General features: G+C 39.9%; 1 protein-coding gene across 1 annotated transcript; it reads left to right on the forward strand.

The window, feature by feature from the left end:
- Positions 1-3,844: 3,844 nt before the first annotated feature.
- On the forward strand, positions 3,845-23,666 carry BNIP3L (BCL2 interacting protein 3 like). The gene is made up of 6 exons (XM_045005844.1): positions 3,845-4,071; positions 12,677-12,863; positions 15,906-15,978; positions 18,369-18,472; positions 19,216-19,365; positions 20,682-23,666. Exons 1-6 carry the CDS (start codon positions 3,987-3,989, stop codon positions 20,728-20,730), a joined length of 648 nt encoding a protein of 215 aa, XP_044861779.1. The 5' UTR covers positions 3,845-3,986; the 3' UTR covers positions 20,731-23,666.
- The last annotated feature ends 345 nt before the right edge of the window (positions 23,667-24,011 follow it).

Below are 24,011 nucleotides of genomic sequence, written 5' to 3' on the forward strand. Positions count from 1 at the left end.
GAATAAATGTACTTCTTCTGTCAGGTTGCTCTTTATCCACTACTCCCCTTATTTCATGAGGTTTTTCAGGTTACTAATATCTCTCTCCTCCCCCTTCCCCTCTCCCCCCCCCCAAATGAAACAAACGACATTGCTTCATCTGCACTGCTACATCTGGACCTTTTCCTAGATAGCTGGGAGGGAATGAGAGTTTGCAAGAAGATTCTGGTCCCTCCGCAGGAACAGAATCACAGGAAGCAGATGGTTCTCTTTAGGGGCCTGATCCAACTCCCCATTAAGACAATGCAAGCCTTTCAATCAACTTGAGTGGGTATTGACCCACATCCTATCAGACCAGTCTTGCCCCCTGACTGAAGTCTCTGACATTGTTGAAACACAGTCTTGCTCCTGTTTGACTAAAGGTGTGATTTTTAAATGGATTTAGTTAAATGGTGCAAACACCTGTGGAAAAACTGAAATTTACAGATAAGTATTTAAACCAGTATAAGCCAATGTTCAACCAAATATTGTTTGCCCTGATTTAGCTAAATCTGTTGTAAAACCAGTGCAACTTGTGTGTGTAGACACGGCCTGTGACAATGTTCCCTTTAACTTCTGTGGTGCAGTAACAGGCCCTAAATATGTTTTCTGCTGAGAATTGGCTATTGCCTTCATCTCCCAGCCATGTCAAATACACAGAAGGGGGGCTCTTCCCCCTATTCAGTGCCTAGCTAAATTTGGACTGCAACTTCCAATTTAGCCTTTGTATACGTTAAAGAGGAACACTTCTCTGTCCAAGCCACACTGGAAGAGAAGACCAGATGCAGTGGTTGAAGTAAAGAGGTGAGATTATTGCCCTCAGGAAAAGTAATCTGGTAATCAGAAAAGGGGGACGTTTCCCAATTTAACATTTAAAACTATATTTAGGATAATTGGGGGTGCATGATTTAATATTCTGGATTATTTTATTAGGGGTATAGGATTTTTTTTAAATCACATTTCCTAGTTTTAATGTCTTTATTCTTATAAATTGGAATTAGACATCACAAGATATGCTTACTTGAGACTAGTCACGTCCGTGGTGCATGACAATGCATAGAAGGCACGTAGGTTCCCAACTCCAAACACGCCCTTCTGTCTAATTGAGCAATAGGAGACATGTCCACAGGCTGATCCATGTGATTTGCCTCTTGCTTATTAAAGGTATTTCTATTTGTGCCGGCTGGCCCCTTGAACTTGTCACGCATATTCACTCAGAAAGTTCCTTTTTAACTGGGCATTGAAAAATTGTCACATTTGTATTTATTAACACAAAGGAGTAACAGGTGAAAGCTGTTAGGAGGAGTGGCTGGAACAAGGGAAATAGAAAGATACATGCATTTCTCTGCCTCAGTTTCCTTTCCACTGCAGAATATTCTTTGAGTGTGTACAGGGTCACCTGGTTTATCCAGTATTCTTAAGTTGCAGTACATGGCTACTGTGCTGAAACAAAATTTTTTCCTTGGACAGTCCATCCTCTTTCTCTTGCCTGCCCCATCTTCCTGTGTGTCTGGTCTCTGAGTCCTCCCCCAAGAGTCCTGTCTCTGTCTTGTTTGGGAATTTTCCATTCTCCCAATGTCTGCCACCTGCAGAGAGCAGGTAGAGGGAACTGGTTTCCCTAGGAGTTGGTTAGGCCTTGTCTACACTGCCACTTTACAGCACTGCCACTTTCTTGCTCAGGGCTGTGAAAAAACACCCCCGAGTGCTGCAAGTTTCAGTGCTGTAAAGTGGCAGTGTAGACAGTGCACCAGCACTGGGAGCTACTCCCCTCGTGGGGGTGGTTTCAGCTTGTAAGCCGTGGTGGTTACACAGACTAGAGGCATTGCATGAAACAGCAACATGATATCAGACTGAATTCATAAATTATACAGATTTTTCCCCCAAATCATCACAGGATCCATATATAATAAACAGCAAAACCCCAGTAATTGCGGTAGGAGGGGGGTTAGATCATCCTTTACTTGAGTACCAGTGCTGCCAACTCTCATGTTTCTGTTGTGAGTCTGATGATAATTGTTTTCCTTAAATCCCCAGCTCATGGAATCAAGTGGATATGTAATGATTGTGGTTTTCACTCAAAGAAAAAGTAAGTTTCTAGCCCTCACGGCTGTGGAGAACACTTCAAAATGTGACCCTTATGCACCCTAAAGGCTCAAAAAGTGGAACACAAATAAAAAAACACCAGATCTATTATTTTTACACAATTCCATGATTTTAAAGCTAATATCACGATTTTTGGTGAGTCTGACTCATGATTTTTGAACACTTGGGCTTGGCAATACTGTCTCTAACTGCTGAAAATTCTTTGGAACCTCAGATTCATAACAGGATCAACTCAGCTCTTTCATTTGGGCCAAGTGAGTGCCAAGCCTGGAATCTACATCAGTCTTTCCAATTAGGACTTAAAGCATTGGGGAGAACTTTGTAAATGATTTCAAGAAATCAATTTAAGTTACTTTATTGGCATAGAAGCTATTCAGAGAAGATCAAAGATCTCTCTGCTACATGCCAAAGGTGTTTATGCCACAGCATTCATTTTTCCAGGCAGGATTCACAATTAGTTTGGAGTTTTATCCCCTCCGCCCATTTAGGATTATTGTCTATTTCTCTGTTTCTGATAAGGTGGAAGGTTCCTCCATAACATGAGGCTTATTGTCTCTCTTAATTTCAGTTAAGTAAATGTGAGGCAAAGACTGGAAGGAGAATTTCCCTAGTTATATTTGCACTGTTTTTGAGTTCTGGTTAGTAAGAGGTCCAGCTTTGTTTACAGAGAGACAGTCCTCTCTGCTTTTGTGGTGATATATGTGTGTGTGTTATCTCTCTTGCTTTCCGTTTTCCCATGCTATTCATGTTAGCTTTATGTATGTGTTACGAAACATCTAAACAAACAGTCCTTTTAAAAAGAGAGGTCCTTTGTGCGTCTGTACTTACTGACCTCCAACAAATGTACTCAGCAACTGGGCCCAAACTGTTCTGCGCTTGTAAGGACAGCAGATTGCTCACAGGATGGGAAAAGGAGCATCCCAGGGACGTGCTGCACCATTACAGATTATGCAGGTCTAAAAATGGGGCTGCTCTCACCAGGTTTAACACTTTGCACCTGGGTTAAGGAAAGAGGAACTGGTGCAGCCCTTGTTCTGAGAGTGGCTTAAGCTAGACTAGAGGCTGTCAGTAAGCGGACCACCGGCCAAATCCGGACCGGCGGGCCCTTTTGAATGAACCCTCAAATCTTTTTTTTTACTTATTGTTATTGTTGGATGATTATTTTCTCTAGAGGCTGGATCTTGACTAGAGCTTGACCAAGCAATTCGGACTTTGACAAAAAAATAATTGACCTGCCCTGGCTGGACAATGGAGGGGGGAGTGAGGACCCTGGGGGGGGCAGGGCTAAGAACTCGGACTCCTGGGTTCTTTTCCTAGCTCTGGAAGGGGCTGTGCTCTGTGAATTATGGAGGGGAGCCTTGAGTCCCGGGCCTCGCCTGTGCCACGGAACACGTGACCAGACAGCTGGTCCCCATCCCAGCCCTATGGGAGTCTTGCCTTCTACGGGGCGGCTCCACCTAGAAGCCAACCTAACGCATGCGCACTAGCGCCAATAACAGCCGGGCCCAGAAAGCGCATGCGGTTTGAGAAGTGACGGGGTGGGGGGGTATTCGGAGTGGCACATGCGCAGTGTAAAGAGACGGCGCTTGGTGGTGGCGCAAGCGTAGTGACGGCCAGGCCGGGCCTCGGGGAAGGACATGCGCAGTTACTGGAGACGACGTGCCGCTGCCACATGCGTGGGTGGGGCGGCGTCTGCGTGGTGAGGCTGAGCGATCCGCTGGCAGCCTCTTGCGTCAGAGTGGGCGGTGCCTCAGGGCTGCGCCTGCGCAGCCGCGGGAGGCGGGGTGCTGGGGCTGTGCGGAGGCTGGTTTGTTGTTGTTGTCCCAGCTCCGGAGGCTCCTCAGTTGCCGCCGCGACGCGCCGCCATGTCCTGTCCTCAGGAGCCGCCGCAGCACAACAACAACAACAACCCCCCGGCCGAGGGGGCGCCCGCCGAGCCGGGCCTCAACAGTGAGTGCGCCCCGTGTATTAGCATAGGCAAATGACATGTAAATGAGGAGGGCCTGCGGGGAGCGCGACCCCCTCCCATCATCCCCCCTCACGGCGGGGATTGGCGGAGAGCGGGGCCACGCGAGCGTCTCCGGGCCAATCCGTAGGGTCCCGGGCGCAGTTGGTTCGGCTGCGTCCGCATAGGGGGTTTTAGAGGTGGAGGAGGGGCTGGGTACCTGGGGGAGCAGCATAGGGGAGGGCGCTTCGAGGGATGGGGGAGGGGGGTGTCTGTGGGGTTGTGGTTCACTGAGAGGGGGTTATGTGGCTCTATGGGGGAAGGGTACGTTGGCAGGCTGAGGGTCTTTAGAGAGTTGGGGGTATACTGGGGTGTGGAGAAGGAATAGGATACCTGGGGGGTTGGGGTACACTGGGGTGTGGAGAATGAATATGGTATATGGGGGGCTCTAGGAGGTTGGGGTACACTGGGGTGTGAAGGAGGAATAGGAAATGGGGGCTCTAGGAGGTTGGGGTGTACTGGGATGTGGAGGAGGAATAGGATATGTGAGGGGCTCTAGGAGGCTTGGATACAGGAGTGTGGAGGAGGCATAGGGAATGCAGGGAGGCTCTAGGGTGTTGGAGTATACTGGGGTGTGGAGGAGGAATAGGATATGTTGGAGGAGGTAGGGGGTTGGAAGGCATGTATGGTTTTGGAGGCCCCCTGGATGGGTTTTTTGGAGGGGGAGGGTGGTCTGGGTCTTGCATATTGGACAGAGTGGTGAGGAGAGGTGCATTATTGTGGTCTGTGGGGTGGAGATGAGGGCTGGGGGTCCGTGGGAGGATGACAAAAGGGGAGGTTGTTCAGGAGTTAAAGGGGGATGAAATTGGCTCTGGTCAGAATGGGAGGCAGCTGAGGGGACCATGGGCAGCAGATTATCTTGTTGTGGGAATAGGTTTATTGAATAGCTGAGTTTAGGTAATATCAGGAGACCAAACGATCACATTTAACTCAGTAAGTTTTAGTGAGTAGGGTGTAAGTACAGTGGATGAGTCAAATGCAGGGGGAGTCAGGGAATTTTAGTAGCAGGGTTAATAACAGGGATGTGAGTAAAGGTGGATGTGACTTGATATGTAATGGGGAGAGGGAGTAGGTTTGTTTTGTGACAGGAATGAATTTATTTAGTGACTGGTTCTAACAGCAAAGATGATGGTACAGCAAGAAAGTGGGGAGGAGCTTGACTGTGGGAATGATTTTTTTCAGTGACTCAATATCACTGACGTGAGCTATTTTTCGCTGTATCTCACATGTATGTTAGCTGCTTTGCTGCATCCTTTTGTTCCAAGGATAACATTTGTGTGGAAGCTTGGTGATTTTATCTAGGATCTCATATTGGTTTAACTGATGTGTTTTACATCTCAAATGCACAGCCATTCAATATATATTTTGGTTTGCTTTTAAGTGCCAAGGATACTGTGATAAAACAAAATGTATTAATGATTAACCGTTCCCTCTATCTTAGTTTGCTAAATCATCCACAAAATATTTCAATAGGACCAGCTAAGTGATCTCTGGTAATTCAGCGGGAAATGTATTAGATGAGAGTAAACTGTGTTGATATAACAACATTTCCATTGCATTTTTGTCTGTGCATTGAGTGTCATGTTAATTACAGCAGTGTGTTTCTCTGATCAGTTGGCCTTGGAGAACTGCACACACAAATAAATAAATAAAACAAAGGCACCATGTCCAAATTATTCAGGACTGTTAACATGTAAAAATATATAAATGTATATTGATAAGATTTCACTTGATTTTTGGAAATTTCATCTTAGATTTGGCATGTCCAAGTAAACCTAATGTCTATTTCTACAACTTAAAATTAGTTTATCCGTGATCTGAAAATACTCATTCTTCCATACTTCATTTTTTTTTCCGTTTTCTGTTCACTGTTAATACAGTGACTTACTGTGTTGGAGATGTCAATCTGTAAGATAAGAGCAGCAAGAGGGGGTTCAGTGTAAACATTTTAGGTCCCAGTCTTGAAATGAACTCCACAGGGGCACATTCCCATTGAAATCAGTGGGGCATCATGCAGATGTCTGCAAGGGCTGCCCACAGATATCTCACTGCAGGATCAGAGCATAAAGGATTAGTAAAATCAATGCAGTTACTCAGGTTGGCAAGTGCTGTGTGGTAGCATGAAGTGTTTTCAGGACTGGGCCCCATAAGCAAAACAGATGTAACCAGCCAGTTTCATGAAGGCTCAATACCAGTTGTCAGTTCAATTTTGTCAGACTAGTGAATCCATACATTAATTCATTTTTGTTCTAAAATATCCCTTGCATTTATTTAGTGCCTTTCATGCAAAGATCTCAGATCACATATAGAGGTGTGAAGCTTGCCCATTGTGTCAGTGACAGAGCTGGGAATGGAACTTGGAACTCCTGACTTCAGTCTTGTGCACTAACCACAAGAGTGTGCTCTCTCTGGTATTTCCTGATGCCTCACTCGGATTTTAATTCTTTCGTACTTCTGTTAGATATTAGCAAAAAAACAAACGCAAAAAACTCCAACAATTTAAACTGGAACACACTTAGAGTTATTATGTTATGTCTATTTTTCAACAATATTTACTACATTACTGAGGAAAAAAGGCAAAAGGAGGATCTCCTCTGTTATAGCTGTACATCCTGTCTTGTGAGAAGTCTGGTTGCTGTTGTTGAGTACTATAGGTTGCTATTGTTGAGTACTTCTGGAATGTGACCACCAGTGTGCTGTAAAAAGCACTCAAAGTCCCTGGCTAGTCAAGTACTGCTACATCATTCTGGCCTTTTTACCGTGAAGGTGAAACAAAAAACCCTGAAGTGTTAGTGAGGATATCTATGGAAAATGGAAATGGACAAGCTTTTTTTGACAATGGTATTTTACTTTAATTACTGCTTAAGCATTTAGTGATACTTAAATAGTCAGCAAATTATGCTAGATTCTATAACTTTTATGAGATTATCCATTGGAATTTTTTATCTAATAGCCATTATGCAGTCACAGCATCTTCTGTGAGCCAGAAAGCTTAGTTATCACTGCTTCAGACTTGCAGTAAAATTTAGGAAAATTTGCTTATGAATTTCTTTTATGTTACTGCAGAAATTAGCCAGTTGAACCAGTCCCTGCAGTCATATAGTGTGTTAAAATGCCTATTCTGCATAGATCCCCATTGACTTCAACAGGACTGTGTGATGTCAGTTTGAGAAACAGCGTAATAAAAGTAAATTGAATTTGAATTAATACCCAAAACAATAAATCCATTCTACTCTGCAACAAAACTTGATGGTTTTCTATAGAAAAACTTTAACCAATTGTAAACATAATTCTCAGAAAAATATGTTTTTTTTTCTAGATTTTGACCTAATTAACAGAAGCAAGGTTATTAAAGCTGTGTAGCAAATGATCATGTTCATACATGCTTCAGTTCCTAAGCTTCTCTGTATGCCTGATGTTCTGGATACATACAGTTGTTGCTTGTAAAAGGGACACTGTCATATCACTTTAGGTCCAGGATTTTAAGATAAAAGTTTTGTGAAATCTAAGCTTAATGGAATTTTTTCCTTGACAGCTAAACTTCCTGACGAAAGTTTGTTAACATGTAATTATTCCTCCGCTGTGCATGTGATCCTATCATTGTGCTAGTCCATGAGAACCTGAAAGTAAATCTAAACTTGTTCATTAAAAACAAAATTGAAATTTGCATGTGGTATGTCCAAGTTTATTAAAATGCAAGAAAGTAAAAAATGGGGAAAAATAACTAGTCTTTTGGTTTTAATCTGTTAGCTATATATAAGGAGTTAAAAAAAAAACCCTAAGCTGATCGTCTCACTTTTATTACATATTAATCTCTTGACTAAATTTCTATTTTAAAAAGTACATGACTTTGCTTCAGATTGCTTTTTGAAGTGAAAGTGCACAATTTTCTTTTTTGAGAAAATGTCAAATTCACAATTTTTAACAAAATGCATACCTTTCAGGTGGTTGGTTAAAATTTTAGGACGAATAAAGTGCCAATCCTTAGTGTGGTGCTTGAAACTACAATCTGACTAAATGAAATGCTCTCCCTTTGGGGGGTAATATTACTCTTTGGAGAGGTTGGTTTGGGGATGAGAAGCACCATTTTTTGACTTGGTTAATCTAGTCCAGTGTCTTAACCTAGTCTAGTCTCAACCTATTTGACCCACAGTGTGTTACGTTGGCTGCATCCAATACTACCTGTATGGCCCTGAGGATGTCACGGGGGCCGCAGCTTTGTGCTGATTGGGCTGCAGGTTGAGAACCACTGATCTAGACTCAAATATTTTTCTGGGATAATGTTGCTGCTGGTGCTCCCAGTCCCAGTACTAAACAGCCAGCATATTTGGATCTGTAAGCAGAGGAAAAGGGAATATACTTGATCTCCAGCAGTTACTTTTGGCCATAACTTTGGAGCTGCATGAATGGACTTTAGAGGATTTCATATCCAGCCCATCTCAACCAGAAGGAAGGTTATAACACAGGGTCTTTGATGGAGGGGATCATCAAGCACCTTTTCAAACAGCAGTTTGTGGCTGTTTCTTGAGCCCTGTATTGGAAATCTGTGACAGTGTTTAAGCTTGATATCAGAATGCCTTGATACTCACTAAACATGTTTTGACTCATCAGGGATGAGTGGTCAGATGGAGAACGTGCAGTTTGTCATGTAAACTCCCTCCTAGGCCTTTTTTTGATGGGAGGAGTATTTAATTATGTTTTAACTTGTTTCCTCCAGTGTGCCTCTAACATAACTTATTTAAGTAGCAAATTCCACAATTTAGCTCTATTAAGACTGTGTTTTGTAGGCTTAAGCACAACTGAGTCCCAATCATGCCAGTGCAGTGATAGGTTATAGCAGTCAGTTCTGATTAGTCCTCCACTGCAATCCCAGGCTTCCTCTTTGGTCATCTACCAAAACTCCTCCACCAGGCTAACCTTACAAGAAGTGGCCTTCCTTATTTAAGTTTACTGTCAGACTCCAATATTTCTGCCTTCATTTCTTTCCTAGTGTTTGCTACTGAACTCTGTTGTACAACGTCAGCAGGTGAGAGGGGCTGAGGGTGAAAAGAAATTCCTCATATACCTCACTTATTATAGATCGCACCATAGTAGATTTTCTGAACCCAAAGTTGTTACCAGCTGCTGACACGTAGCTATCTGAGCTAACCAATTCCCTAATTGCAATTGCAGCATGCCTTTCCACAGGTATTAGTGACATCATAATGGAAGATGGTTGCTCTAGGGTAGGTCAACTGTCCTGGCATACTTCTTGAAATGTGGTCTTCCTTTTCTGAAATTCTGCAGTCACTGCTGATCATCCCACCATTCCATGCCCATTGGTCTGACCTAAAACTGCCTTTCCACAGCTAATGCTTCATTGGCTAAAAAGCCAGACATTCAGTTGTTCAACTGGTGCATGGGCTCTAGATCATCTTGCAGAGTGCTCTGGCAGTGGCAGAAACACCATCATCTTCTCACTGCAGCTGCTCTGTAAGACTCCTGGTACCAACACACTGTGTTTGTGAATATAATCAACAGCATCTCCAGCCTGGGAGACATTCCTGGTTACTGAAGCATAATTTGCTAGGGTGTAGCAGAGTTAGCAATTGATCCACTGGTTCTAGGACAAAACTTCTGGAACCAGAAAAGGAATTCTTGGAATGTGACCTCCACTCCCAGAATGCACATGGGTTTGTACATGGGCAGTGTGCATTCACCCATAATTTATCACCCACAAATGTCACTCTTGCGATATGTCATACCATAAAATTGTTGGAGCTAATGTAGCTGAGCCCAGCACCAATCTGAACACGGGCTTTAAGTGAGTGCACTAAGCATGATTAATAATTGATTGCTTCATTTGAATCAAGTAATATGGGTTGCATATTGTTGAGCTTTTTTAGCCAAGGTAGACTACCTTAAGAGGTCAATCAATGTGGTGATATTCCCTGGGACCAGAACTGAATCTCCATTTAAAATTTCACTTTCACTTAAAAAAATCACTGGCCAATAGTTTGTATGCACAGTGTTAAACTTAGTCTAGTAAATTAAAAAAATTATTAAATTTAAAATACCCCTGCTAATACTTTAGGTTTTCCAGTCTCCCAGTTTCTATTTTTAAAATGTTTTTTTCTCTTCCCCAGTTGATGTGAAAAGATTACACAGATTGGGGAACCTGACATTATACAAGATAAGAGTGACACATTTTATACCCAGTGTTGTCTAATGCAAAAAGTAAACAAATGATCAGTAGGAATGTTTTAGGTGTGACAGTAGTAAGTTTAACAAAAAGAAATCAGAAAAGCATGTTACTTTTAAGATAATAAGTGTGTTTTATTTTTGAGAGTATTTGCTCTCTGCTATCCCAGTTCTTATATTGACATGGGAATAAAATTTGTATTAAGCTTTGAAAACAATTTTTGTTTAAGAGGTAGCAACTTTATATTATTAGGATAACAGGGTGAGATATTCGGAAGTGACTCAGGAGCACAAGTCCCAGTAGTTGTTGCTATTGAAAATTCCTCCCATTAAACAAAAACGATAGTTTTTAAAGTAGTCCAGCCTGCTAATAGTTTTGATTTTAAAATAGAGTATTTAGATTCTCTGTGTGCCATAATAAATCCTACTTACATCAAAGAGTTGTATTGACCAAAAAACCCTGCTAGTATATAAAGATGCAAAACAACAACTTCTTCAACAAACTGCTTTGTAATATCCCAGTGGCATAGTTCTTCAGACTAAATAGAATGTAATAAGATTCTGAATTTGAATATAGTCTGAGATGAGGGTCTGAAAAAAGGTATAAAATGAATTGCTTGAACCATGTAAGGCAAAAGTGACACCAAATGTAAAATTATTGCGCCAAAGAACAAGAGCTTATGCAGAAAAGAAACTTAATGTGTTTTAGCTTATGCCAACTGTTCTCAGACAATTAATGTACTCCGATTAAAAAGGAAACTCTCTAAATTCTCAAGTGATAAAGTTAATGAGTTTGAATAAGAACCCCAGGTTTGCAGTTGAATGGGCACTAGATTAAATAAGTGACCCATACTTCAGGACTCAAGTGGCTTAAATTCACCAGTCAGAACATAAACTATCTATTTATTAATATTTTCAAAATATCTTAAATGAAACCTGTGACTGCTTAATGTACTGGTAAAATGTTTTATATTGTTACTTTGCTTGTTTAGTACAGTCTGCATTTAAAGCATGTGTTTTCAGTGCTAATATGATGCACACTGCTCCTCAATCCAATTGAGGTCCTTACACTGAGATCCTGTAGTTAAAACTAGTTATAACAGTGGCTCTCAAACTTTTTTACTGGTGACCCCTTTCACAGAGCAAACCTCTGAGTGCGACCCCCCCCTTATAAATTAAAAACACTTTTAAATATATTTAACACCATTATAAATGCTGGAGGCAAAGCAGGGTTTGAAGTGGAGGTTGACAGCTCTCGACCCCCAATGTAATAACCTTGCTACCCCCTGAGGCGTCCCGACCCCCAGTTTGAGAACCCCTGAGTTATAAGAACAGAGTCAGAATGAATTACAATATATGTAGGCTAAGTGTAGTACTTAGTATATAGAATCTTCCCTGCAAAAATAGGTTTAACTATCAGTTACAAGAAGGCGGTTAACTAGGTTAACAATAATTATTTGCACTATTTGAATTAGAAAATGTTAAACTAAATATTTAGATAAGACTGTAAGATTGTTAGAGACTTCGCCTGCCCATCTCAAAATATTACAAAGTGAGAACCCTGGTTTTCCCACATACCTAGCATAAACAGTGGAGCATACGTGTGAACACACAAACTCCATTTCCAGCCAATTATAACCAACTTAGTTTCATAGCGTACAGTAGATGTGCATAGGTCTTTAAATATGTGGGAAAACAAGGGGCCTGCCTCAAGGACCTAATAATTCATAGACCTGTGAATCTATAATCTAATTGGATATATCCCAGTTATTAAAGTTCTGATGTGAGGGGTAACAGACAGTACTGGAGAAGAGATTGGGAATGGAAGGCCGGCTGAAAGAAGTGAGGTTTGTTTGGGAAGAGGAAAAGGAGATTGCTTGCCATATGGCTAGAGAGGGAGGTTGTTCCAAGCACAGGGGGCATTGTGGGGAAATAGGCATGAAATTGCAAGTGGGAAAGAACAAAGGGAATATTAAAGAATGGAATTTGTTTGGTTCAAGGATGAGGTGTAGAGAGAGGGGTAGAGTCTGAAGTTATATGGTGAGGATTTGGAGCTTAAACCGGACACGTGAAGGGGATGCCTGTTAGGGGATTTTAAAGAAATAGCATGAGGGCGGGGAATGACTGTTATTACTTCCAATCAAGACTGTTTAGTTCAGAACTTTTAAGACTGCAGTTAACTTAAGTGATGGGGGAAACAGACCTGCCATTCTTGTCTTCTCTATTTGTTTATGAACTTTTTTTTTTCTGGCATCAGTGGATGTTATCTGAATTCACCATGTTCACATTCTTTCTGCATGTAAATGATAAACCTTAAGTGAGGTTTTAGTTTTGCTGCTTTTAATGAGCGCCATCTGGCTGGCCCAACAGGTTCCTGGGTGGAGTTACAGATGAACGGCAATGGCAATAGCAATGATAATGCCAGTGGGAAAAATGGGGGCCTGGAACATGTCCCTTCGTCATCATCTATCCACAATGGAGACATGGAAAAAATCCTTCTGGATGCCCAGCACGAATCAGGACAGAGTAGTTCAAGGGGTAGTTCGCACTGTGACAGGTAAGGAAACACAGCTGTATCAGATCTCTTGAACCACTTACTTTCCCATATGTTATGTGATGCAATTTCCATTCTTGATCCTTTATCAAGGGCAAATGACATTTTATTAGCTGTATATTTCTTCATCCATGAGCCAGCCAATGTGCCATTTGGAATACTTCTTGAATCCTGCTAGCTTTAAACAGTATAGAACTTGGTTTGTTTGACAAGCAAGTAATTGTTGTTAAACTTAAAAAATAAATAAATACAGGAGTAGAACAAATTGCATCAATATCAGTGTGAAATCTCATATTAGCATTGTTCATGTACTGTGTAAAAAATAATTAACGATGTGATTACTGATGCATGATCATTTAAGAGAAAGTAAGAACAAGGGATCCTATGACTGAAGGTAGTATTCACTATGATGAAAATGTAATAAATTGGCTTTATCAATTTTTCAAAGTAACTTACTCAGTTACAGCTGTATACTATGTGTCCAGGCAAGAATAAATGCAAGACAGCGATAGAATAGACAACATATTCATAATTCCCATCCCTCTTTCTCCCACAGAGGAAGTAGTTGGGAGAAAAAAGTGTCTTCACTCGAAAAAGCCTTCTACTTTTTGCCCTTAAAAGCCAAATGTTTTTATTTATATCAAGTAAAATAATCTTGCTTATCATGTCAAAACAAGTGATACCCTTAAGGTTTCAATGTAGTTCTCCCTCAGAATTGTTGAACAGTTAAGATGGTGTTAGAGCTGTCTTGGGAGCCTCTCTTTCTTTTCTTATATTGCTGGACAAATGCTCTCTTCTTGCCATGTCAAGTATGTAACATTTATATCACGCTAGATCAGATGTACAACCTACAATGAGTCTGGATGGAACTTGAAATTAACTCAGTGATAATTTCAAATAAAATTGCCAAGTGCAATGGACAAGAAGAGTTAAAAAGATTTTTTTAAAAGCTACTCCCTCAGAAAAAAGAAAACAGTTTGCTATACCTTTATTTCTAAAGCTGCCAGTAACTAGCATAGTATGTTGTCACTTTCTAGTTCAACTAGAAACATTTGCTAGATAGTGTCTGTAATGCTCATTTTCGTTCCTATCAAGGTAAGGACTTTCTCTCCACCCACATCTTTAATTGCCCCAGTATTTTTAATTTAAATACTGTCAGATAAAAATGTGAGATGAAGACAAATCCCTTTTTTCTTTTTTCTCAACAGCAAATGCTTGGAAAACCAAAGTTCCAATTTTGTAGTGAGCATATCAGCTCATGATAATGGACAATAGTTGGATATTTATAGAAACCTGAGGTCTAAAACCTTTGTAGAAAGGAGTGATAACGGCTGTAAACCATCTATTGAGTCGTTTAAAAGAGGTCCTGTTCCCAGTGTAACTTTTTTTTTCATTCAATATCCATCTTTTTAATGAGAGCTAAAATCAGATTAAATAGGGGTGTCTAGAATTTTGATGCAATGAAATGACATCTCTACATTGCACTGTACTTTTACTCTGTCCCTGATTTTAAATTCTCTAGTGTTTTTTCCCATCTGGGTGTGAATGTTACTAAAGCAGGGGTGGGCAAACTACGGCCCGCAGGCCAAATCCGGCCTGCCAGCCGTTTTAATCAGGCCCTTGAGCTCCTGCTGGGGAGCGGGGTCTGGGGCTTTTCCCACTACAGCCAGGGAGTAGGGTCGGGGCCACTTCACGCAGTTCCTGGAAGCAGCGGCATGACCCCCCTCTAGCTCTTATGCGTAGGGGCAGCCAGGGGGCTCTGCTCTGCATGCTGCCCCCACCCCAAACGCCGCCCCTGCGGCTCCCATTGGCTGGGAACCGTGGCCAATGGGAGCTGCAGGAGCGGTGCCTGTGGACAGGGCAGCATGCAGAGCTGCCTGGCCGCACCTTCGCATAGGAGCCAGGGAAGAGACATGCCGTTGCTTCCAGGAGCTCTTGAGGAAAGCCCTGCCTGGAACCTGCACTCCTGAGCCTCCCCCCGCACTCCAACCCCCTGCCCCAGCCCTGATCCCCCTCCCGCCCTCCAAACCCCTCGGTCCCAGCTCGGAGCTCCCTCCTGCACCTGAAACCCTCATCCCCAGCCCAGAGCCTGCACCCTCAGCCAGAGCCTACACCCTTTCCCGCACCCCAACACTCTGCCCCAGCCCTGATTCTCCTCCCACATCCTACCCCGCACCCCAGCCTGGAGCCCCCTTCTGCACCCTGAACTCCTCATTTCTGGTCCCACCCTGAGCCCTCACCCCCTCCTGCACCCCAACCCCAATTTTGTGAGCATTCATGGCCAGCCATACAATTTCTATTCCCAGATGTGGCCTTCGGGCCAAAAAGTTTGCCCACCCCTGTACTAAAGTGTTTCTCTTTAGTAGAGTATACTTAGGTTTTAATATTGAAAATAAAAGTATTTATTCCTTTGGGTGGTTAATTTGTTAACTATTAAAAGATATTTTGGTGTGTAACATATAATGCCTGCTGGAGAAATTCCTTAGTGTACAGTGGAACAACACTAAGGAATCCCTCCCACAGATATAGTCCTTTAAGCAACCACTTTTAAAATACCTACAAAGTTTCAGGTACAGTTTTATTCAAACTCCATTTAGGGATCCACCTTCTAGGTAACCTGATTTTGCTCGTGACTGCTTAAGGTTAGTTTTACATCACTGCCATCTTTCTGATATACAGTAGCAACTGTAGCAATGTATTGCCTCACAGGAGATGAGAGTTCGGGACTCCGTCTTGGTCCTTTGCTCTTGGGCCGGAGTTACAGTGGAGTCACTGTGCTGATTCCATCCCATCTCTTTATGATTAACTGAAGGGTAGTTGGGGATGGGGAGGGTATTAAAACAGGAACAAATTGGAAATATGGGAAATCTTTGGGACTTGGAAGATTTTTCCTTGGGGGGCATAATGATGAAGAATCCTTGTTTCTCATCTGAATTGTTTGCGTACCTTATATGTAGAAATAATGGAACTATGGTGCAAGTAAACTGACGTTTCAGTAAGTTAATAACCCAAAAGTGACAGCAATGCCATCATTCTTTCCTTTAGCCCTTCCCCACAAGAAGACGGACAGATAATGTTTGATGTGGAAATGCACACGAGTAAGGACAATAGTTCTCAGGTATTTTCTCCAGTAAATTCTAAAGTACACAACACATTGTCTAGGAGAGCAGTGTTTAAGACACAATATTGTATATTTGTAAATAGACAACTTCATGTCAAGACGAATAAAAAAACTAGTGAAGCATGCTAGAGGGCTGAAGCCAAATATTTAAAATTATAAATTCTGTATATAAATATACAACTTTAAACTGTTAATTTCCAGCAATGCATTATTAATATAGTATGGAAACAGCTGCGTGCACAGTACCTATACTGAATTAAAGGCCAAGAATATTAAACTCCAGTTATTGAAAGCCTGTTTATTCAAAATCTGGAAATGTCCTTTAGCCTTTTAGAATAACCGTGTTTACTTGTATTATATCATGTTATTTGTAGCTTTTAAAATTAAGGCAACAGTTTGATTTGAACTGTGTGAACAACATTATCCATTCTTGCTTACTTTTGGTGTAAATAAGTTTTAATGATTCACTGAGTCTTTGTATAGTTAAGGTTATGATGGTAACTATATTATAAACTTGTATTTTAGGAGATTATAACATGTCTATTAAAAACTTTGCTCTGGGAGGTAGTGTTATAAAAAATATATATATATTTTACTAAGCAGAGAAGGAGAGAGTTATTTGTATGTTTAAATTCCAGTAGTGGGGAGGAAAAAAAAGTCTAGTTTGAAACACATGCTTTGGATTTATATAACTTGGACTTTATAAAAATTCAATTTTTAAATCTTGGAGTGGGAGAGAGTATCAGGCACCAATCCTGAACTTGAAATAATTGTATTGAGTATATGTAGTAGCAAGTTATCAGATATTGTCAGGATTTCTTTTATACATCTAGTTATGTAGGTATGTGATAGAATTATTTGTTTTACAAATATTTAAATTACTATCTAAGAATTCAGGATAATCATTCCATGGTTAGTGAGCTCACATAATTCTCAGTCATCTCAACACAAAATGAATCTAATGCTGAACATTTAGTTTGGTCCTTTTATGAAATTTGCTGTCTTCAGCAGTACAAGTTGAGAGCAATAGTGGAAAAATGAACTGTGCATTTAATTTTTGTCAGAGAGGATGGCCAAACAATAGGATCGTCACCATTCTGTAGCCCTATAGAGAACCATACCAATCTGAAAAAAAAACAGGAGTACTTGTGGCACCTTAAAGACTAACAAATTTATTTAAGCATGAGCTTTCGTGAGCTACAGCTCACTTCTTCGGATGCATAGAATGGAACACACAGACAGGGGATATTTATACATACAGAGAACATGAAAAGGTGGAAGTATGCATACCAACAGGCAGAGTCTAATCAATTGAGATGAGCTATCGTTAGCAGGAGGAAAAAAACTTTTTGAAGTGTGAGCTTGTTTGCTTTTTGTTTTGTCATTCAGGGTTGCCATCTCCCTATTACAATTCAGCATGGTTCCCTTTTTCCATTGTTTTGGTGCTTCTTTCAACTAAGCTGTACTCCAAGTGTTATAATGTAACCTTGCTAAAGACTGAATTTGGTCTCAGTCTCCCATTGAATTCAGAAGGGAGAGGACAGCTTGGGAATGCCAACACATGCAGCTCTAGGCTTGGCAGTTCATAGCCACGGCACCTCTGGGCTTGCTGCATCAGTTATGAAAGTAAAACATTTCTTGAGCCCCTGGCACCTCTTCCATTACAAATTAAGCATTGTATATGGCAGTCCTTTCATGAGAAGGAGGCATTAATCTTTGGGGCAGGGACTGTCATTTACCATATGCTTGTACAGTTCCTACTATAGTTGGGCCCAGACCTAGTTGAGGTCTACTGCAATATACATGTTAAATAACAGTAGTAAAATAACAAACAAAAGATATTTGTTGTGACATTGACAGCGGGCAAACTTCTGAAAGAAATGATTTAAAATATTTTTGTACAATTTAAGCAGAAGTACTGCCCTTTTCATTTGATTACATCTAATTTTAAGAATCGCTAAAGTTTTAGGGAACAGTTTTTACTTTAAAACATTTTGTGCGACCCCATCTTACTCAAGCTATTGTTAAAATCATCCTCTCAATTGTTCTTCACTCTAATTTGTAATATATATATATATTTTTAACTCTCATTACAATGAAGCTTGCTTAAGTCCATGATAAAACAATACATTTATCAGAGATGCACTGACATCAGCGAACCCTGTGGGTATAGTAAAATCCCTTCCAAATAAATCCTTGATGTCTTTTCAGTCATCATCACCTTTCCCTTCCCAACCCCAACATATGTAGAAACAGCCCAATGGAATGAAAACTGCCAACAGCTGCTGCTTATCATTTTGTCACTGCAGTTGATGCTCTTAAAATTAATACCATGAAGAATAGCTGAGTAAGTGTTGTTACAGGGCATGTCCCATGTATATTTTCAGTCTGAAGAAGAAGCAGTAGAAGGAGAAAAAGAAGTGGAAATTTTGAAGAAAAGTGCTGACTGGGTTTCAGACTGGTCGAGTAGGCCTGAAAACATTCCTCCCAAGTGAGTGGAACTCTTTACTAATGAACACTCCTTCTGTAAGAAGGAAAGAAGAATCATGCTGCACACATGTATGGAATTATTCTGGCTACCAAAATGGGATCATCACCGAAAAAATATTTTGAAGACTTGGGTTTTCCTTGGAGGATAGATAGCATAAAACCAATAAAAACTGCAAAAAACGTAATTGCATAACAAAGATACCTTTACTGAAAGCAACCCAACAATAAGCTTAATATGAAGTTACTTTTTCCATGTCTTTACTTGTTAGAGCAGGGTACCTGGAGCTTGCATTGGTGGGGTTTAGTAATGGCTCACTGACTGGTCTGGTATTGGGCAAGTCACCTAAACTCTCTGCTTCTTGGTTTCTGCATTTGTAAAATAAGTATAATGCTTATAGGGACACTAGACACTATCAAGCTTTGAAACCCTTGAATGGAAAGCACTAGATGAGTACAAAGTGTTCGTTAAACTGGAGGATGCTATCCATGTCTGGCAGATTTCTGCGTCCCTGCTTGAAACAAAAATGTGGCTATTACTAACAAGTCATGTACTGAAATTTCCTCTCCCAGACCTGCTTGTCTCCCTGGCTTGTGCTCCCATTGTCTCTGTACTTGAGTAAGTGGTCTTTCCATACTACCTTACATTTTTCTTAGGGCAAAAGCCAGATTGCAGAGGACCAATCTATTCCACCTTGAAAAAATCTGTGCAGTTCTGCAATACTCCTGTCTATTTTTTCCCTTCAGGGAATTTCACTTCAGACATCCTAAACGTGCAGTATCTTTAAGTATGAGGAAGAGTGGAGCCATGAAGAAAGGTGGCATTTTCTCTGCCGAGTTTCTTAAGGTTTTCATTCCATCTCTGTTTATATCTCATGTTTTGGCTTTGGGACTAGGGTAAGTACAAAGACTAATTTTAAACTTTGCATCTTTATTGCTTGTATTCTTACTGTAGTACTATGGGAGCTACCAATCTGAGGAAGAGCATAATAAGAATGACCAGATTATCTTGACGTTGTGCTGATAAGGTCAAGTATATTTGAGATGTAGGGAAAACTACCTTTGCTGTGACACATATCTATTTACTTGATTGTAGGGAAAATTTGAGATTGAATGGTCATACATTCAGAATGCACAGATTATCATGAAATCAGTGACCTTAGTTGACTCTGAGACCCTACTGCAAATAACCTTTGCAGTGTCCTGTGGCATGACCCACTTGTTCACTTGCTCATTCTATTCAAATTCTGTAGAGTATAGTGTAATAAAAGAACAATAAGACACTAAATATAAATATTATAGTGATTTTTCCTCTTTTGCTCCAAGAAAAGTCTGTGTAACATCATTTATTAGATGATGCTCCTGACCCATGTGTAATCTCCCACTAATTCTGAGTGGCTGGCTCTACTGCAGTTGCATGATGGTACTGAAACTAAGGGTTTGAAACTTGAAACAGAAATATACACAACATTGTGTACCTATCTGGCAAAATTAGCTACTGAATTTTCAAATGCTGTTAGCATTTCTGTAATTAGAAGTGATCACTGAGTGTGCTGAAGGTCTTACATTTGCAGATATGTATCTCATGCCCTCTTGTGGTGGGGCCAGAGAAATGTATTTGTAAAATACCATATTTCAGTTTTTATTTAACTTCTTATTCAATTATTTCTTGCACAAAGTTTGTCTTTCACTCTGATTTTAACATATTCTTGTAAATGATTATTTTCCTTAGTTATTGTCTAAACTAGCTGGATAGAAAATGTGAAGAGAAAATATTTGATAGCAAAAATTTATGCTTCTGAATTAAATTAGGTATGTTGCCTAGGTTTGTTAGAGATCTGCCTTTTTGTAAGCCCATAACACTCAATGTTTTAAAGCCTGTGTTAATATTTTTTTCTTTAAGTATCAAGAATTTTGTATACATATTATTTTAGCTGGGATTTTCAAATGAGACTTACGGAGCTAGACAGCCACCTCCTATTGAATTTCAATGGGAGATGAGTACCTAAATCCTTTGGGCTCTATTGGAAATCTCAGCCTTTATAGTTAGGTGTTTAGATGCAGTCACTTATATCGAAGAGAAGGGGGTGTTATGGAAAAACATCACAAAATGGAAACTATTGACAAGGGCAAACTAGAACAATTGAGTGAGCAAAGACTGTTGTGAAGAGAACTATTTCCATGAAATACAATGTTTTATGTTTTTATTTCAGCATCTACATTGGAAAACGACTGACCACACCTTCAGCCAGCACTTACTAAGAGAAGCAGAATGCAAAACTTGGAAATCCACGTGACCTGTGAAGATGTTATTGTCACATTAGTACATTTGAACTTGAGACCATTTTAAGCATGACCCCAGCCCCACCCTTTCTTTACATATCCAGGTTCCAGTAACTCTTGGGATTCAGTATTGTATTGGAACTCTGTTGAGGTGTTTGACTACCCACCTTCTCTCCCCCCACCCTTTGGCCTGCAAAACACGTCAGTTGCCTAACAGACTTTACAATTGTCTATACATTGCAAGGGCTTCTTTCAGTACAAAATTCCACCAGCAAATTATAATTTTATCAGTGATGCTGTTGCCTCCTCTGGTAGAACCTGACTTAAATCTGCAACTGCTCATGGAATAAATGTTGACTGTATTATAACAATTGCCAATCTCTTTAAAAGAAACTGAAGGTTGGTTAGAGTAAAAGCGAGTCTTTGTTTTTAGAAAACTGTTGGCTGTAAATCAAACTAAAAAATCATTGGCAATAAAGAATAAATAAATTTTAAAACCAGCTTTTTGGGTAATTTACTAACCCCCTATTTTGGCCATGACTTTTAGTTTGCAGAAGGCAAAGACTGCACAAAACATAAAGCAGGATAATAACTTAAAGACATCAGCATATGTTAATACTAGATAATTGTCATAATCTTGTTTTTCTATGAAGTAGGCTCCTTGTTTTTGGTAGGAAAATCTAATGCGTAGAAAACGTTAGAGGAATTGTGTTTGCATATGAAGAAGCTTTTATTTTCCTTTAGCTTTTTCCTTACTGGAAAATTGTAAATATAAAGTTTTCCTTTATAAAAGCAGTTTGAATGCAAATATTTTTTGGTGTATTTAGACCAGGGATCCCCAAACTTGGTTTGTGGCTTGTTCAGGGTAAACTCCAGGCAGGCCGCAAGACGCTTTGTTTATCTGAGGTTACTGGGAGCTGCTAGCGGCCATACCTGCAGACGCTCAGGTAAACAAAGCGTCTCATGGCCCGCCAGAGGCTTACCCTGAACACGCCGTGAACCAAGTTTGGAAACCCCTGATTTAGATTCTCTGTAAAAAGGGGAGTCTCCTCAAACCACCTACAATGATAAAGATACAGTGGTTCAGTAGGTACTCAAAGCATTTGATCTGCTGTTGGGAACAATGTTGCAGTTGAGTAAAGAAGCACAAGTGGTAAATCTCTGAAGTGATGTCTCCTTTAGTGAAGTTTTCAATATTCCCATTTCTCATTGTTTACTGTACAGTCTCCCTTAGGGATAATGTAGATCCTAAGGTCATTAGTGACGTCTCATGTAGCTAGGTAGAATTCTCACTAATGTTGAACTTTTATCGTTGGGAACACTCAGCCTTGTCCTTCTTCAGTGACACTTTCTTCAAAATGTGAAGCTTTAGTACCAAATCGTTACAAAGCATCAGGACGTAGCCTTGTCCTTAAGTAGATTTTATTGGATTTCAAAACGTAGCATTACTCTGAAGGATAGAATACTGTCTTTTTTTTTAATATATATAAAAATATGATGTAGACTTTAATACTAAATATTTAGGGAACCAATGTTAATTTTAAAACTAGCAAAATCTCATTTAAATGGAAAATGCATTAGGCTGACTTGTAGAAAATGTTAAGAAAAACTGGGCAGCAAGTTTGGAAGAGAAATCTACCTTAAATTTTCTGCTTGCATCAGATAAAGTTGATGATTTGGTATAGCAGTGATAGTTCAAAACAGTTCAAGCATGGAGGCTAATTCCTAGTGGAGGTTTGCTTTAAAAAAGGCACCTCAGGGAGCAAAGAGGCTAAGTATGAAATCCATTTCTAAAATGTGTTCATTTTATTCTCCACTTCTCACAGCCTTTAGGAGAAGGTTAGTATGTTTTAAGACAAGTCCAGTGTGAAAAGGTAGTTGAAGCATTCTGTTTAGGCATCTGTTTTTTCTTTTAATCTCAAATATTAGTAGCTCTTGAATTATCTACAACTGCGTATTTATTTCAAGTGTGGATATTGGGTTTCATCCAGACATGTGGAAGAAAAAAGTGGCAAGAGTGTTTTTAGGCAGTATAAACCGCCTTATTTTAGAGACCTAAATAAAATAGGAAGGGAGAGAGGCTGGTATACTTTATTAGTACTAATTATAGCATCTTCTTTTGTATGAAAATTGGAATAGTGGCAAAACAGATTTATATTAAGTAGGGAATATCTTTGTTTTAAAAAACCCACCATCCATATTACATTGATTCATCTGCAGAATACTTGATAAATTAATATGTTACAAGCTTGTGACTAGAGGATAAACACAGCTATGTGCTAATATTTCAAGCAGCTGTGAGATTAAAAATTGTTCATGGAAAATATTACTGAAAAATGGATACCTGATCACTGTAGCACTTGTTATCATACAATGATACAATGCAGTATTTATTGATACCCTCATATAAGCTCGGGATGGAAGTCTACAACTTTTAGTTTTACGATGAACCGAAACAGATCGTTGTATAATCTGAAAAGGGGTTTCAGCTATTGATAGTTGAAGTTTTGTTAAGATAAATATTGTTTAAAAGCTTTATACCTGTTTACAATTTTGGAAAAAAAAATGCAGGCTTCATTTTTCTTATGTTCAGTGAAAACTGGCTTAAAATATTTGTAAATAGGATCAAGCAAAAATACATAAACTCGCACATTAAAAAAATGTGACAGGCTAATTTAACTGTAGCAAGTACATATTTACTTACTCTGTTTTGAAAAGTGAAAACTGAAAACTCTGTTAGAAATTCAGATTTTTTAATTGACCCACTTGTTGAAATTATTGGAGTTAACTGAGCCAAAGTGATTATGCATCCTTCATATATTTAGTTAGCACTTTGTAACATTATATACAGTTTACAGTACATGTATAAGTTGTAGCTATAAACATTTTGTGCCATTAAAGCTATCACAAAGCTCTCTGTGTCTGTTAGATCACTTTGTACCAAATCCACCCCCACCCACCAGGGAAGATGTTGGATAACTTTATGCTGCTGCTTGTTTATGAAGTAATAACTGTATGCTGAGTTAAATGAACCAAGAGGTTGATTTTATTAGAGTGGGCTCATCAAGTTCTTGTGATGAAAAGTAATTAAAATATTGCCTTCATCAACCATGTTCACTACTTCCATCCTCTCCCAGCACCGTGATCTCCTTATAGATCAGGAAGACTGTGGTACCACAAATAAGAACTATGTATTGTGCTTTAAGAGCCATTGTCTCCCGGGCCAGTTATAGTTCTAAGACTCCTTCCAATTGAGTTAT

Source organism: Mauremys mutica, chromosome 2 (genome assembly GCF_020497125.1).
Source record: "Mauremys mutica isolate MM-2020 ecotype Southern chromosome 2, ASM2049712v1, whole genome shotgun sequence".
NCBI classification, from domain to species: Eukaryota; Metazoa; Chordata; order Testudines; family Geoemydidae; genus Mauremys; species Mauremys mutica.

Coding starts and splice junctions, on each gene's coding strand:
- BNIP3L (XM_045005844.1), top strand. CDS start 3,987: ATGTCCTGTCCTCAGGAGCCGCCGCAGCACAACAACAACAACAACCCC. Junction 4,072..12,676: donor CGCCGAGCCGGGCCTCAACA/GTGAGTGCGCCC, acceptor CTGGCCCAACAG/GTTCCTGGGTGGAGTTACAG. Junction 12,864..15,905: donor GGTAGTTCGCACTGTGACAG/GTAAGGAAACAC, acceptor TCTTTCCTTTAG/CCCTTCCCCACAAGAAGACG.